The sequence below is a fragment of the Anabrus simplex genome, chromosome 8, assembly GCF_040414725.1.
Source record: "Anabrus simplex isolate iqAnaSimp1 chromosome 8, ASM4041472v1, whole genome shotgun sequence".
In the NCBI taxonomy this organism is placed as follows: domain Eukaryota; kingdom Metazoa; phylum Arthropoda; class Insecta; order Orthoptera; family Tettigoniidae; genus Anabrus; species Anabrus simplex.
This window is the reverse complement of record NC_090272.1, coordinates 43,874,776-43,892,964: the sequence shown is the minus strand read 5'-3', so window position 1 is coordinate 43,892,964 and position 18,189 is coordinate 43,874,776. Positions and strand designations below refer to the sequence as shown.

The following is an 18,189-nucleotide window of genomic DNA, read 5'->3' as shown; positions in this document are numbered from 1 at the left end:
CTTACGACATTGAGCTATTTACATTCAAAACATTGGACTCTTATAAATAAAAATAGTTGGTTTCCGATAAACCAATTCTAGGAGGATCGGGTTCATGAATATTTCAAACTACAGTATTCGTATGAATATAAGACTACGTCCTTTACGTTAAAATATACTTATAAACATGTAGTAGTCTTATATGAACATCACATTTTAAAGAGAATCAATTTGGTCAATGTCCACTTGTATCATTCTCCAACAATAATGGCTTGTGGGCATTATGGGAAAGCTCAAGGTCATGAAGAGACCAACATTTTTACAATCTACAATCATCGTATAGATCCGTTTTGATACAGTTTAAATTAAGAACTAGTGTTAGGTTTAATGGTCCACCCAATCAACACACTTCACTTTACAAGTGCAAACTATTTAATATAAAACTATATTAAACATACTTTTGAACATGTTTCGTCTCATCTGAGACTTCTTAAGCCATAACGTCTCGTAGCAGACGTTGCTCACTGTTTCTGTGTAATAATTTAAAAGACGGAAGAACCCATGTCCTTTAAGAACTGTTTGAGAATACACTACATATAAAATAGACACATTATTTACAAAAAATTGTCCATCACTTCTTGCAAAAGATTTTTTAAATCTTCAATGTTAAAATTTGAATGACATTTCTTGAAAATATGACATGCCAGCCATAACGTCTTGTAACAGATTACAATGCTCATTGTTGCTGTCTAATGTTTTAAAACTGGAAGAACCCATGTCATTTATAAACTGTTTGAGAATATACTAAAGACAAAATGTACACATTATTTACATAAAATTGTTTATCAATTCTTGCAAAAAAAAAAAATTTCTTCAATGTTAAAATTCGTGACAAACTAATTTCTTAAATTTTATATATATATCTTTCTTTCCAGACCTTGTCTTCTTTAAAAAGGAATTCATAAGAATTAAGCTACCAACATGGTCATGCAGCGTAGATCTTTGCCATATGAGAGGCTGCATCTCAGAGGCATTAGATTCCTTCTACCAGAAATAGCTCATTTTTTGAAAGGAATTTCCATATGAATTAAAGCTTTCAAATATTCTGATGTGGATTTGGTCCCATTTTCTGATTCCGAGGCCAGAATTCAAATCTCCCTCAGTCAGTACACTGAAACTAGCAGCTACTAGAACTGCATGTTATTCAAATTTCAACATTGAAGAAAAAATTTTTTTACAAGAAGGCCACAACACTAGTTGCAAATCGAGGATTGTGGCAATGTTAGTAAATTCACAGAGGCTTGCAGACTGAACACTGAAAGGCATAACAGTCTATAATGATAATGTATGTATGTATGTATGTATGTATGTATGTATGTATGTACAAGAAGTGATGAACAATTTTATGTTAATAATGTGTGTATTTTGTCTTTAGTACATCCTCAAACAGTTCATAAAGAACATGGGTTCTTCCAGTTTTAAATTATTAGACAGCAACAATGAGAATTGTAATCTGTTATGAGACATTATGGCTGGCATGTCATATTTTCAAGAAATGTCATTCAAATATTAACATTGAAGATAAAAAAATCTTTTGCAAGAAGTGGACAATTTTATGTAAATAATGTGTATTTTATATTTAGTGTATTCTCAAACAGTTCTTAAAGGATATGGGTTCTTCCATTTTTTAAACTAATGGACAGCAACAATAAGCATTTTAATCTGCTACGAGACGTTATGGCTGAAGAAGTCTCGAATAAGACGAAACATGTTCAAAAGTACGTTTAATATAGTTTTATATTAAATAGTTTTCACTTGTAAAGTGAAGTGTATCGATTGGGTGGACCATTAAACCTAACATTAGTTCTTAATTTAAGACCAACATTTTTCAAGCGGGAGTGCATCTTTTGTCACATCAGTTAAATAAAGGAGGGAGAGGAAGTTGAAGTATACACTTCAAACTGCAGGTCTTATGTGAGATTATATGTACAAATAAAGTACAGGTAGTGAAAAAATTTGTGTTTCTGAGAAGTGTAACATACAATGGAGGAAAGATGAAACTCTGAAGAATGCCAGCACATCAAGAGAAAATATTCACAAGACAAAAGACGGGAAAATTTAATGAAAATGATAGGGTTATTGAACTCGTGTAGGAAAAATAGAACAGCATCTTCAATAAGTCGCAAAGTTATTAGAATGAAAGTATTGGAGGTGGCACAGAGTTTAGTGTTCAGATACCGATTTTTTGGATCATAAGATGCATCCTGATACTTCGATGAAAATTTAAGGAAAAGTATAATTTCACTGTATTTTCAAACAAAATAGTGCAATCCTGTCACTGCTAAAAATCACAAGTAGGTAGGTACTCTCATTCATCACTTATAACAATGTTTTCCAAAATTTCACTTTCATTTTCTGATTCTTCAAACTTAGACATCAGTACCATATAGCATTTCTTAATATGACTAGATGACAGCCTCCTTTTTCACCGACTCCCATGACGTCTTCACCTATTCACAGTCTAGTCCAACTGATGGTCTTTACATTCGTCTTGCTGGCGTCAGATCGTGACTAGGTGCAGCCATCCATTTAGTCTGCTCTTCACGCATAGAAACCTAGAATGGTTTGTTTACTGAGACATCCAGTGGTTGCAACTGGCTTGCGAGGCCTCCTGGAATGACTGCAAATTGGATATTCAAGTCCTTCATTCTACGCTTTGTTGTATCCGTTGTGTATGATTTGAACTGATCCAACGCAAGAAGGGATTTATTTTTCAGAAGACCACCAGGACGTTTAGGCTACACCTTCTCCAACCACACCCTCATTCCACTTTCGTCCATCCACCCCTTCTCTTGAACATGAAGGACAATAACTTGTGGAATTTTATCTAGTGCAAGTGTGCATCGATAGTTCATGTTGATTCATAAACCGGTAATAACAAACATGTGTTCCCACAAAATTCACAATGTTGTGTGCAAATGCATATCTTCTTGCTTCACAGATTGCACAATAATATTTACTGACCTGCCCTTGAAAATTTCTGGTAAGCCTAGCTGACTACAGATTTCTTTCCAGGTGATTTCCCCCAGCCATTACAGAACATTTTGGTGGACACAGGCCATTATTTCTGTGGTTTGTGACCCATTCCTTTATTTCTGACTCTGGAAGAGGCCATTTTTCAGAATACATCCTGAAAGTGTGTATTTTTTCCCCCAGGATCAACAAGTTATCTTGTTTTCGCCATTCATGTATCATTTTCTCAGTTGGTGAAGATCCAAATTGTCTTTCTGTTGCCCTATTACCATGTAATTTTGTGTATCCCACAACTTTTAATTCAAACGCTCTGGTGAAAGAACATCTCTCCTGTAAAACTGACATTGTGTACGGTAAATTGTCAATACCAGAACTTGCTACTGATTAGCCACTACTGGAACTTGCTACTGATTACAAAGTGAAAGATTTTCTTTCTACCCTTCCTTGAAGGTTACCCATAACAGTAGTCAAGGCTGCAGCTCTTTGTTTTTGCCTGGTACGATGAGACCAGCAGGGAAGAGGATGCAAGTCTTGTTAGGAATTCCCTGGCAACTCCCATTCCTGTCCGACAAATGCAAGTATACCACAGCCGGTTTCTTAACTATAGTAATATTTAAAAAAATTTTTTTTTTTACAATTTGCTTTACATCGCACCGACACGGATAGCTCTTATGGCAACGATGGGATAGGAAAGGACTAGGAGTGGGAAGAAAGCGACCATGGCCTTAATTAACGTACGACCCCAGCATTTGCCTGGTGTGAAAATGGGAAACCACAGAAAACTACCTTCAGGGCTGCCAACAGAGGGGTTCGAACCCACTATCTCCCGAATGCAAGCTGACAGCTACGTGAACAAAAACGCGCTGCCACTTGCTCAGTATATGTAGTAATAAAAGAGGTCAACTGCTGAGATTATTTTAAGGAATATTTTAAGTACTGATGTAACAAATCAGGTATACTCAGTATTTAAATATGATAGACCTTCGGACCATAAGACACAGCCATATTTTAGGCAGTAGTTTTTGTAACAAAAAGTGTGTCTTATGTTCCAAAAAATACGGTAACTGAATTTAAGGCAAAATAAATTATGCAGTGTTCGGGACTGGTTTTATCAGGTAACTTAATTCCCTCCATCGGTCAATATTTCAGATTCCTTCCAGAATAAGAATTGAAAATATTCAAATTCCTTCCCACCAGAAAGAAGCAACAAGATTTGAACTCAATTACTTCCCATAAAATTTCTTTCTTTCAATTAGAATACTACAACCTTTCATTGAGAACAGAAATTATCAAATTTAATAGTAGCTTTTACACTTCAACCTCCATCATTTTTTTATTTCTAGGTGTTTTACATAAAATAGAGGCAGTTACCAAAATAAGAATTAATTCCACCCTTATCAACCCAGCTCTGATTAACAAGACCTACGAACAAAAAATTACTTTATTAAATGAATACAACTGAGGAATTAGAAAATGGAAAGATCATGGTTTCACAGTATTCGTATCCCATTTGTTATAGACTCTTCCCAATGTCTCTTTGTAGAAGAAACAAACAGTTTTAAGAACATTTATATGAACTTGAAAGATTTTAAATAGGATGTCAGATTTAATTAACTGGCATGACAAGCAAGGAAAAGGTAACCCCTAAACAACAAATATATACTTTTTAAATACCCTTGATGGTTCAGTCTTCTGTCAAGTGTGAAGGAAAATTTGCACCTGGTTACATAATATTTGCTATGGAGGAAAATCAGACTATACCAAAAGGTAAATACCATCAAATTTGGAGGGATAAGTGCTGGACCCTTTCTGGGGAAGGATTCAGAACCCAATTTCGGGGAGGGAATTAGCATTACTGGGTCTTAATATGACAGGATTGCACAATAATATTTACTTACCTGCCCTTGAAAATTTCTGGCAAGCCTACCTGAGTACAGATTTCTTTCCAGGTGATTTCCCCCAGCCATTAACAGAAATTCAAATATCAGCTGTGAGGCTGCAAATCTCCATTGTACCCATACAGGGCTATTGCAGCAGATGTATGAACTCATCTAAAGCAAAGGATACTTACTCTAAATCCTCCAGGACGAGGACATATTCCAATCATTGAACAGATCTCTTTGGACTTCAAATTGTTGACTAGGAAGTCATAGATAACAGCGTAGTACTCGTCCACAATGCTCAAGCACTGAAACAAAAACAAAAGAAGAATGCTACAGTAGGTACACTCAAGGAGGATATTCTTTTTATTATTTGTTTTACACCACACCGGCACAGATAGGTTTTATGGCAACGATGGGAAAGGGCTAGGAATGGGAAGGAAGCAGCTGTGGTCTAAATTAAGGTACAGCCCCCAGCATTTGCCTGTTGTGAAAATGGAAAACCATCTTCAAGCTGCCGACAGTGGGATTCGAAGCTACTATCTCTGGAATGCAAGCCCACAGGACAGTTAACCATAATCACATATAAGAATTTTCCTGATCTTTGTTGTATTCAGGCTAGCAGTTATTTCTATGTTTCTAGGACAGCATTCCTTATTTCCAAATTTTAAACGCTTTATTTGTAACATTTTTCCTAAAGAAATGCACTCGTCAGCCTGTAAAAAGAACATGCTGGAAGTTGCAAGTGAACACTGGCATGTTGGGTGGACTTCTGAGCAGTTTTTTTTTTAAATTGAGCTTTTATTCTATGCTACTGAGATACGGCATATACAGTAAAACCTTATTAAGATGTTTCTGCAGAAGACAAGGAAAAACAATGTGTTAAGCAAGAAAACAAACTACTGAATACGCAAATAAAAACTGCTAGCAGAAACACTAGATACAATTTTTTTCCAACATGAAGGCATTTTACGTCCTGTATCTGCGAGTACAGTGAAAACTATACCTACCATTTCTAAAAATAACAGGAGAATATTAAAATGTGTGAAAAACACGAGAACAAATATTTTACTGCTGTGGCTTATAAAATAACATAGCACTGAAAGGTGTGAAAAACCACCAAACAATAAATATGTAAACATTTGCATGGGGGCCCATAAAATTATCCAACTATTATTGCAGATCACACTCCTTCTAAATCAAATGCTACTAGAAGCCTTTTACTTCGGACCAGTGGGTTATTAAACATTATTTTCTGGTCACACTCTTAGACAATGAATTGGAGGTCCTACACCATGTGACTGCGAGAAAATGACTGACCACCATTTTGAATCTGACAAAACTGTGACCAACTCCTGAAACTCGAAGGTGTGAGTTTCAACATTCGTGCTACCTCTGCACACTTAAAGCTGTAGCTACTCCATATTCTGATTTTAATTTTGTCTTCATTAAGTATGGAATTTTTCAACTTTTTCCATATCCATAACTAGGCTATCAGAAGACAAATATGCACTACGCTAGTCAACTTCACACGGTCCAGATGTAGGCTATCACACAACAAATATTCTCTACCTTTCACTGAACCACTCAACACAAAATAAATTTCTAACTTCTGAATGGAATGCAAAATACAAGCACAAACAGGCACACTGTGTTATTCAAGCAAGCAAAACTGAACATTCCTGAGGCTAACTGCTTGCTCCCCGAAGGTACAACTTATCCTGTGAAGTTCAGGAATTTACAGCCTTTTCTCGTTATCACGCAACTGTGAGGAGGGCTCTTGAGTTGGAAATCACATTCTTTTCACAAGGGATGACAAATAACATTTTCAGGGCTAGAAAAAATGTGATCGTACTAAGCGGTAATAGCAAAAATTTGTGACGTGAAAAGCGGGGTATTTTTATACAGATTTAATACGTTTAGAACTGACACTTTGAACTTATGACGTGCTAAGCGGGAAAGTGTGTTAAGAAGGAACACACCAACGATGTTTCGCTGTATCTTTAGAATTTTAACATGAGTAAGAGGAAAGGAGGGTATAGTGATATATAAGTGCCATGTTGAAAGAGATAGGCTCTGATGACTTCAATCTTATTCTTGTAACTTGTGACAGAAAAACAATCCAGTATGTTCAGGAATGTTTCAAGGAATGTTATCAAACCAACCAACCATCCAACCAACCAACCAACCAACCAACCAACCAACCAACCAACCCACTCTCATGGCACTACAGCCCTAACGGGCCTTAGTCCACGAAGCGACCACTGCTCAGTCCGAAGGCACGCACATTACAAAGCACCACGTGTTTGGCACGATGAATCCTCTCGGTCATTATTCTTGGTTTTCTAGACTGGGGCTGCATCTAACTGTTTCACATGGAAGCTGAGTGGTCCTTGAACCAGCCCTCACATTCAGGTAAATATTCTTAACCTAGCTGGCAGGTCTCAAGTTATGCTACCCCTAGACAACTGGGCTGGAATGAAGTATCGCACACTAGTGAAATACAGGCTGCAGGGAACTTACAAGACCCAGGGAAGTATGTTTTCAACGGTATTACTCCACTTCTTGTAAAACCATAGCATAAAATCATTTGTATGTGTAATGATGTTTCTCTCTAGTAAACTGAGAAAAGTAACTGGGCTGGGATACTGGTGGATGCAAAAGTGCAAAGGGTTAAAAGGTTATACAGTATTTACAAGTATTTTGAGGAATTCAAATCAGAACTTAATAAAATTGCTAGAAAAGCAGGGAAAAATGGGAATGGAAAACCAGAAGATTTTGCTATATACCTCAAAGTTAGGAAAAAACAATGACAGGCCAGTGTAATCAGACCTGATCCCCATTCACAGTGAAAAGACATCCCTTTTACCACTATTCTGTCCAGCCCCGCGGTGTAGGGGGCAACGCGCCCGCCTGTCACCTGGCAGCCCCAGGTTCAATTCCCAATACTGCCAAAGATCTAAAAATGGCAGGAGGGCTGGCATATGGTCAAAATGGTACATGCAGCTCACCTTTATTGGGAGTGTGCCGGCAAGGAGCTGCACCACCTCAGGACGAGGACATGAGTGTACTTTTACTCGTGAAGTACATATATTCGCATTGAATTGACATATGGATGATAACCCTGCACTATCAAAAATGAGACTGATTGACACATATTTTCTAAACAATGAGAAACTTATATTTTAAAAATCTTGGAATGGGAGTTTGATTTTCAAGGTGAAAGGAAGAGTTGCAACATTTTTTCTGTCGCGTGTGATAACTATTTTATTATCATCATTTCCCTTTATCCAGCTGTAGCAGGGTAGAAGCAAATATAGTTCCTCTCCACTTTCTTTGGTCTTTCTCCCACTCCTTCTCCAACACTGTGTCCCAGTCCAGGTTTCTTTCTATAATACTGCATTGGATTGTTTCCTTCCATCTCAACCGTGGTCATCCGCGGCCACTCCTTCCTTGCATTTCCATTACCTTTTATGGCATTCTTTCATCACTCATTCGCTTTATGTGCCCAAACCATCCTAGTCGGCTCTTCTCTATTCTATCATTAATTTTTTCCACTCCTCTGTGGATCAGTGGTAGAGTGTCGGCCTCCGGATCCCAAGATAGCGGGTTCAAACCCGGCAGAGGTAGTCAGATTTTTGAAGGGCGGAATAAAGTCCATTCGACACTCCATGTCGTACGATGTCTGCATGTAAAAGATCTCTGGTGGCACATTTGGTGTTCACCCGACAAAATTCATTACATCTCAGCCATAGACGCCCAAAAGAGTTTCGGTTCACTTGGTCTGCCATCTAGTGGGCCTAGAGTAAAACTGAATGTCAAAATTGACAAGCAGACAGTCAGATGGCGTCAAATTGAAATGTCTGCACACGGTAGCTGAGGCCATACGATTATTATTATTATTATTATTATTATTATTACACTCCAATTTCTTCCTGGATTTTCTCATTCCTTATTTTGTCTCTTCTACTCTTCTGTATCATACTCCTCAAGAACTTCATTTCGGCTGCCTGTATTCGACTCATCCTTCTCTTACATAAAATCAGCTTCATGGTCCGTATCGCACTTCAATAGATTCACAATTAAGTATTTAATTTATTTTCCACCTAGTCGATACAATGATTGCTTAAGGCAATTTTTAATGGTCAAAAGTGGTACATGTTCCGTATATTATCAACATCTTCAGCCACATAACACTGTTTAGATGAAAAATATATAAAATTGACAAAGTAATGCTTTAGAGGAAGTGTCCTTAAAATTAACATAATTCACTTACGTAAATTAACATAATTAATTTTAAGGACACTTCCTCTAAAGCATTACTTTGTCAATTTTATATATTTTTCATCTAAACAGTGTTATGTGGCTGTAATTTTAAGGACACTTCCTCTAAAGCATTACTTTGTCAATTTTATATATTTTTCATCTAAACAGTGTTATGTGGCTGAAGATGTTGATAATATACGGAACATGTACCACTTTTGACCATTAAAAATTGCCTTAAGCAATCATTGTATCGACTAGGTGGAAAATAAATTAAATACTTAATTGTGAATCATCCTTCTCTGTCATTGTCTAAGTTTCTGCTCTGTAAGTTGTTATGGGTACGTAATACATCCTGTACATAGTTTCCTTTGCTTCCATTGGCACATCTTTGTCCCATAACATGTTTCTTACACTATGACAGAAACAGCTTCCAGCTTGAATCCTCTTACTAATCTCAGCATGCAGGCGAGCATTCACCATTAATTCACACCCCAGGTATTTGAACGTCTCCACTACTTCCAGGGACTTGTCTGCAAGTTTAATCTGATCTTTCCCTTCTTTCTCCCCTCTAGTCATAACAAGAGTTTTACTCTTTGCTACACCTATTTTCAATCCACATTCTTCGATCTTCCCATTCATCACATCCAACTGTTCTTAAACCTTCATGTCCTCTTCTCCCCAAGTAACAATATAATCTGCAAATAACATGATTTTCATTTCTCATCCTCCATATGTTGCTTTTGCTGTTCTCATGATGTCATCCATTACTATTGTAAACAGGATTAGCGATAGAACACTTCCCTGTCTCAGCCCACTAGCGATTTTGAACCAACTTGTCCTGCCAACTTGTGTTTGCACGCAACTACAACATCCCTTGTACATTGCCATAATCATTGTTATTATTCCCTGCCCAATTCCTTTTTGCACCAGACTGTCCCAAACTTTAGTCCTGGGGACACTGTCATACGCCTTTTCAATGACAATGAATGTCATCACCATATAATTCCTATACTCCCATTGCTTTTCCATTAGTTGTCTCATAATGAAAATGGGCTCTATTGTTGACCTTCCACTTCAGAAACCAAACTAATTTTTCTGTATCTGATTTTCAAACCACAACCTTATCCTACTTTCCAGTATCCCCTCCATTATCTTAGCAACATGGGGTATCAGAGTAATTCCCTTTAGTTCTTCAATACTTTATCGCTTTTCTTGAAAATTGGAATGATTATTCTTTTTTTTACAATCCTCAGGGACCTCATTCTCCCAGACAATCCTGAGGACTCGGTATGTCGACTGCAGGCCCACAGCTCCAGCTGCCTTTATCATCTGAACTGAAATCTAATCTATTCCAGCAGTTTTTCCATTCTTCATCTTTCTTACTGCCATTTCAATTTCATTCACTGTAATTTGTTTATCCTTTTCTTCATCAACTAATTGCCTTTCCTGGTCGTCCACTGAATGACTCATCAGTTCTCATGTTCAGCAACTTCTGAAAATACTCTCTCCATCTATTTCTTATTTTTTCTGACTGTTAATATTATGCCACCTTTATCCTTCAAATATCTGGTGTTTACTTGATCTCTCTTTTTGTTTGTTAAGATACCATACAGTAATTTCTTGCTGCCCTGCGTATCATCTGTCAATTTCTGTGTGAATAAGGCCCAGCCTTTCCTCTTTTCTTCCTCCACTACTTTCTTGGTCAAATTCTTTGCATCCACATATTTTCTTCTACTTTCTTCAGTCTTAGATGTTTTTCATGCTTCCCATGCCATTTTCTTTTCCTTCATCATTCCACCAGTGTGTCACTTTGTCTTTCACATTTCCTGACGTTCTACCACATACCTTTTCTGCACATCCAACCAGTACTTCCTTAACCCTCGAGGTGGCAGTCATTTATCCTGTAGTGGCAGTGATATTTTACTGGTGCTGCAGATTGTGTTGAAAATCGTTGACATGTTACATACATAAACAGCACACCCTTTTATCCTCAAAAGTACAAGGAACAAGATGATACTAAAACTGTTATTTATCATCCAAAAAGTGTAAGGGGAAAAAAATTGAATTTGTTTATATTATTTATTTTTGCAAACGTTTTGCTATATATATATATATATATGATGTTTATGTTTAGGTAAATTTTAAAATATGACATATACAATAGGAGCACCAGTTCATAGTAAATAGTTGCGTATCGGTATACAGTTTATAATACTGTTCTTAGCTGGAAAATATATATAACAATGTATGGAACAATTGTATGCTACCACTTGTACATTTCACTCAGTCACTCGGGTGGGTCTTTCTTTTTACTCCACGATTGTCAGGCCTCCAGAAGTGCACTAGTGTATGATAACACCCCTCGTGAATACCACACCATTACATCCTGGGCACCAGAATGTAGACTACTACTTTTTTTGCAAGCACACAACACACAGGCGATTGTCATTCTGCGGCAATTTTTCGAGAGCATGAGAGGGGCCTCCTGCATGACTTGTTGGCCTCACATCTGGAATAGGGAACTGTTCATTTAGCAATCCCCTAACTACAGTATTATGACGATGAAGTCTCATCTTGCTAAAGGCTTATCAGTGTTCTTTTATGTACAGGATGTATGCATCAAATAATGTCATATCTAGAAGATTATAGAAAATTTGCTTTCAGTACTTTCTGGTCAGTCTGGAACAAGTGGCATGGTAAATGCACTTATCTTTATTATTTACACCTCCCATGAAGATATTGTACTTATGAATCAGTAGTGGTTTCCACACTTCGACTCCTTACAACATTGTCCTCAGCATGACACCCAGCTGCGAGACAAACTGGTTTCCGTGTTTTCATCTCTTAATAAGCAACCAGTAGAACGTCACCTTGCCTAAAGTAAACGGTTTGCCTAGGTTCAAGTTTTGTACCTAAAACAATGCGAGACATCCCTTTGAAGATTTATTCACTGTTCCTGTGAGGAAATGATTCAGTATTGCTGACACGAGTCATATCAACACTTCAGATTGATATCAGAAGGAAAACTGGGGACTAAATATAGCTGGCTCAGCAGAGACATACGTTGTGGCCAGCCGCTGAGCATGTAGCAGCTAGCACAAGACAGCAGGATTTTGACGCTACTTTGGCAAGAATTTACACTATATTATTGCAACATGCTATTATACAAACTATTTCATGATTATGACCGAACATTTCTCCTTTGATTCATAATTAGCACATTTCGATAAATAATCATTCGATTACCGAAATAAAATAAAAAGCATGTCAAAATGCAGGCGTTGCCACTGGGCAAATGCATAAAACGGCTGATATCAGGCGTTTGCCACTTGAAGAGTTAAATCTTCAACATTCCCGATCTCTATCCTGGGTACCAAGGGTATTATTTCCCTTTGAAATTCTTCTTGCATGCTTTTCTCCTTCAACTTCCATACTTTAATTCTTTTCTCCCTTCTTAATGGTTTTTTTTAATTTCTCACTTTCAATTTTCCTATCACAACTCTATGATTATATAATCAATCATGGTCTTTGTTCGTCTGTTTCCCCAACCATACCTTGTAATCTTCTGACTGTTCTTGTTCCTAAACCAGGTGTTTCCAACAATCATTTGAGGAATTTCTCCTGTAGCCCTCTTCTTGGGCTCACACAGTCCAAGTATGGCTATATCTTTTTCTTTCATGAAGTCAACCAGTTCTTCTGTCTTTCCCGTCAGTGTCAGGACATTTACTGTCACAGTCTTGATTTAGTTTAGTGCTGGTTGCCCACTTCTCACAGTTCCCCCAGCACCCGAAGAGCTGTGCGTCCCTTTTAGCACGGGGCGCCCTAACCTTTTCTGAGGCACCGTCTCTGCTTTATCCATATAGGCTACTGTTACGATGGGCTCGCCACACCCAAAGGCATTTTATACCTACTGCCAGGTTCAAAATTAGGCCCACCCTAACATGGAGACAGACGCCTTTTGTAGCCGCTCCTCTGGAGTATAGACGCTACAGGTTTGCCCCTTCCACCATCTCCACCGTACCGAAGTCCACCTTCTCTGCCATTTAGGTCTTCACTCATTACTCTGAGCTGGGACCCATACCTGATGTTACACACTGGGTCAATGTGCTCTGGAACTCATATAGGCAGGGGTGCCACTCCCTGGGTAGGGCTGCCTCTGAAGAGGAAACCTATAAATATGTTCTGATATGTGAACACTATGTTCAGGATGCAGGTACCTATATGTGTGCTACACACTGAATACTAAAGACATTTCTGAAGCCTCTTGTTTTGTACCATAGAAACTCCAACCCTACAGTACAATTATTATTAATTTGGTGCCTTAATATTGAGATAAACTGCTTATGTTTTATGTATTTTAATTCAGTAATACGTGATTTATTAGAATACACAAATAATACATCAGAATTAATATTATGGCATTTTCTAACCCATATTTCCAATGGGGGTCCATCAGACCTCACGTCAGTAATCATGCACAAAATTTTAACGTCCATGGTTAAGGGTTAAATGACTGCAAAGAAACCGGAAATTTACTGAACATGTCCCTTGATAAGTTATTCCAATCCTTAACTCCCCTTCCTATAAACAAATATTCTCCCCGATTTGTCCTCTTGAATTAAAACTTTTTTCCAACTTTATCTTCATATTATGATTCTTACCTACTTTTAAAGACACCACTCAAACTTATTAGTCTACTTATATCATTCTACGCCATCTCTCCACTGATAGCTCAGATACACAAATGATTTAGGGAACAATATAACATCAAAAATAAGATTGTATGCAGATGATATAATTGTTTATAGGGAAATAAATAACAGTGAGGATTGTTCAGAATTACAAAGGGACCTTGAAAGTATCCAACAGTGGGTTGAAGAAAATAATATGAAGGTTAATGGAGGCAAATCAACTGTTACAACATTTACAAACAGGAACTTTAAAACTGAATTTGAATATACTTTGGATGAGGTAGTTATCCCAAAAGATGACAAGTGCAAATACTTAGGTGTGAGATTTGAAAGTAATTTGCACTGGAAGGGTCATGTTGATGACATTGTTGGGAAAGCATACAGATCGTTACATGTCATAATGAGGCTACTTAAAGGATGCAACAAAGAATTAAAAGAAAAAAGTTACTTAAGTATGGTTCGTCCATTATTGGAATATGCAAACAGTGTTTGGGATCCTCACCAAGAATACCTAATAAAAGAAATAGATAGTGTGCAGAGGAAAGCAGCAAGATTTGTAACAGGGGATTTCAGGAGAAACAGTAGTGTATCAGAAATGTTAAGAGGAACTTCGGTGGGAAACTTTAAGTAAGAGAAGGGAGAAAACTAGACTTATAGCATTATATAGAGCCTATACAGGAGAAGCAGCATGGGGAGAAATTCGTGAGAGGCTTCAGTTGGAAAATAATTATATTGGCAGAACTGACCACAAGTATAAAATTAGAAGGAATTTTAGCAGAAGCGACTGGCGTAAATTTTCTTTCATTGGGAAGGGCGTGAAGGAGTGGAACAGTTTACCAGGGGTAGTGTTTGATCCTTTTCCAAAATCTGTACAGGTATTCAAGAAGAGAATAAACAGCAACAGGGAAAATAAATGAAATGTTAGAGGGCAGTCGACCAGTGCAGGCTATTGTAAATAAAAAATGTGTTAAAAAAAAATTAATTCCATTCCCTGGTCCATGGAGTTTGTACAGTAGGGGACTGCCTGTAGGGGTGAAGTACATTGGGGACTTCGAGGGCCCTGGGACCACTACGGTAGCTGTGAAGGCCCTTCAGGAACTCTGAAAAGTGGTGGCAAAAGGGGGCTCTGCTTAAGACGCAGCAGGTCGTTATGCTACTTAGGTTCCAAAATGGGTAAAAAAAAAAGTAAATAAATGCAATGTAAATTTTAATCTTATACCAGTTGCATAGTATTATTTGAAGTAATTCCACATCCTGTATATGAGTTGACTATGTAAGTATAAGAGATATTATAAGTAGAATTTTGTAAACAATATAAATTTATTAAGGAAGATCTGTTTGTTTAATAGGAAAAAAATTGTTAGCATAAATTGTATATTATTGCATACTAGAAAAACAAATTTTTTCCTTCTCTTGTTAATTTAAAATTTAGTGCTTGACAATAATGTATTTTAGTGTACCATTTGCCACCGAGGTAGACACCTCATTTGCAAATAAAGAGATTTTGATTTGATTTGAACACATCACATACTATTACATGTAGTTATTCTCATGTTTGGTCCGTATTGAACTAGACCTAAGTCAATAGCATTACAGTACTTATTAATAATGGCCTTTTCAATACAAAACACAGTTATTCCTGAACACTTGACACAAACGAGTCAGTAGATCTCTTAACAAGTGTTCAGGAAAACGGTTTTAGCCTTGAACATTCAAAATCAAAGCTGGAGACATGGACAGAATGGTTAATTAAACTCTAGAAAGGTTTCATATATAAGATTTTATTAACAACAATCATCCGTCTCAATCATACTTTTAGATGTTTTCAATGTGTTTATATTTTAAACAGTCAAACAAGAATACATACAAGAATTTTTAACTTTGTAACATGTATTTACATATTTTGATAAGGTAAATCAGGTTCCTGATTATAGACCAAAAAGGTACGAGATAAGGTTGATGGTGCCCATACAAGGACAAAACATGTCCCTATAACACTTTATGACAAGACTAGCAAGATACCCGTGCTTCGCTACGGTATTATACTGAAATTTATAATTGAATTGTTTTAGATATAATCCGCCAAAATTCGCGATCTGACTTGTTTTCTGTGAGAATCCGCCATAATTCGCGATCTGACTCGTTTTCTGAGAGAATCCGCCATAATTCGCGACCTGACTTTTTTTCTAATAGATTACGGCAAGTTTCCTCCCATTTTTCAATCTTTCTTTCCAGCAATCGATTTCGTACTTCCCGGGCTAGGTCCAGGTATTCCACCCGGTCAGTTGTGTCCCTACATCTTTGCCATCTTTTCCTTTAAGCATTTTTAATATGGATCAAATCCTTGAAAAGATCCGGCGTGGTGTCGTCTTGGATGTCTTGGCAGTACTGAACCCGCGGCTGGACTGCATTCGTAGTCAATACCCGTTCAGGACCCGTTTCTAGCGCGGTCCGCACATTTGATGACGGCCCAGAACAATATTATTATTATTATTATTGTTATTATTAGGGTGGGTGATATCATGTGGATGTAGGTTATTATTATTATTATTATTATTATTATTATTATTATAGATGTTCTGGAACCCACAGCAAGATGCAAGAGCGTTACTTGGCGGTAAATTACGTCTGCTGCCATTGTCATTGTTGACAATGTGACCAGCACCATTGTCGCGCGTAGGCAAGTGCGCGGGATTTCTGGCGATACGAATGACATACTTCCGTGCATTATTGACCTTATTATAGAGGTGAACAACTGGACGGTCAATCTCATACCTATCGTTTATTTTAAATGTGTTTAAATTTTTATTTATATGCCAGGAGAATCTACTGTAAGCTAAGAATGTTCTCCGAGGGAAAAGATGGCTCTTGAAAACGAACCCAGGAAAGATTAAAAATGGTCGGTTTATGATCAGAATAAGTACATCGAAAATCTACAGCCTGTTTCCAGTTATTCGACAGGGTTAGGAATGGAATGAATAAAGCCCCCATCTAGCAGCGACAATAGGAATCGTGCCGGCTGCCGAAGCCTGTCGCACTACTCTGGGGCAATGATTAATGAATGGCAAATTAAATGATATTGGACAGTGTTGCTGGAATGAATGATGACAAGGAAAACTGGAGTATCCGGAGAAAAACCTGTCCCGCCTCCGTTTTGTCCAGCACGAATGTCACATGGAGTGACCGGGACTTGAACCACAGAACCTAGCGAGAGGCCGGCGCGCTGCCACCTGAGCAACGGAGGCTCCTCATAAGTACATTATGAACAGTAAAATCAATTGGTCTCACCTCCCTTTACACCCCATCACTGTTAAGTTTTTACCCCCCCCCCCCCCCGCCCAAAAAAAATTAGGAGGAGTGTTTCTTTATGTTTCAAGGAGATTCCAAACACCAATGTTCACGTCTACTACCCTCAGTTTTGAGATATAAGTATCCCCATAAAAATAATTCACTTTCTTCTCACTTCCTTTCAGACCCCCCCCTCCCCAACAAGTGAATTTTCCGGGGGGGGGGGGGAAACTTGTTTCTTTAATAGTAAAGGATCTTCTAAATTCCAATTATCGCAACTAACTTCTTCAGTTCTTGATTTATGTGTCCTCATGGAAGGAATTCAACTCCTTTTCACTCCCGCCCCCCAAGATGATTCCCCCCCCCCAAAACGCGTTTTTCTTTGTTTTTAAAAGAGATCCAAATACCAATTTTCACGTCTGTAATAACTTTGCTTTTTATTAGATGTATTATCATAAAATTAAGTCATTTAATTTTTCAATTCTTGCACCCCCCCCCCCCTCATTGGATTTTCCGAGAATACGTGTTTCTTTAGTTTAAAAGCAGATTCCAAATATCAAATTTCACGTCTGTAACATCTTCATTTTTCAGATATCAGTAGCCTAATTAAAAGAATTCAACAGTATTTTCAGTCGCTTTTAACTCCCCCCCTCCACCCAAGTGGTATTTCCAAAAACTAAAAATACACGTTTCTTTATTGTTAATAGAGATAAAAAATACCATTTTTCACTTCTATAACATGTTAAGTTTTTTGAGATATAACTTAATGTAGAAATTCTCATTTTAAAATTTAACCCCCTTTTTACTTCCCCGTAAGTGGAGTTTCCAAAAACAAATGAACTATGTTCCTTTACATTTACAGGGGATTCCAAATACCACTTTTTACATCTGTAACATTTTACATTGCTCAGATATTCTGTAGATATAGTCTTTCAAAAATTTCACCACAAATTGTCACTCCTGTTTAACCGTCATTAATTGGGTTTTCCAAAAACAAAAAATATGTGTTTCTCTATTTTTAAAGGAGATCCCATATACAAATTTTCAGTTCT

The 18,189-nt window shown here is 37.4% G+C and overlaps 1 protein-coding gene across 1 annotated transcript in view; it reads right to left on the bottom strand.

Annotated features, from left to right (window-relative positions):
• Positions 1–18,189, bottom strand: part of Sap-r (Saposin-related) — a 203,795-nt gene that overhangs the window by 92,391 nt on the left and 93,215 nt on the right. Inside the window, exon 8 of the mRNA XM_067152173.2 lies at positions 5,084–5,200. Coding sequence (XP_067008274.1) covers positions 5,084–5,200 — 117 coding nt within the window. The remainder of the gene's footprint in view (positions 1–5,083; positions 5,201–18,189) is intronic.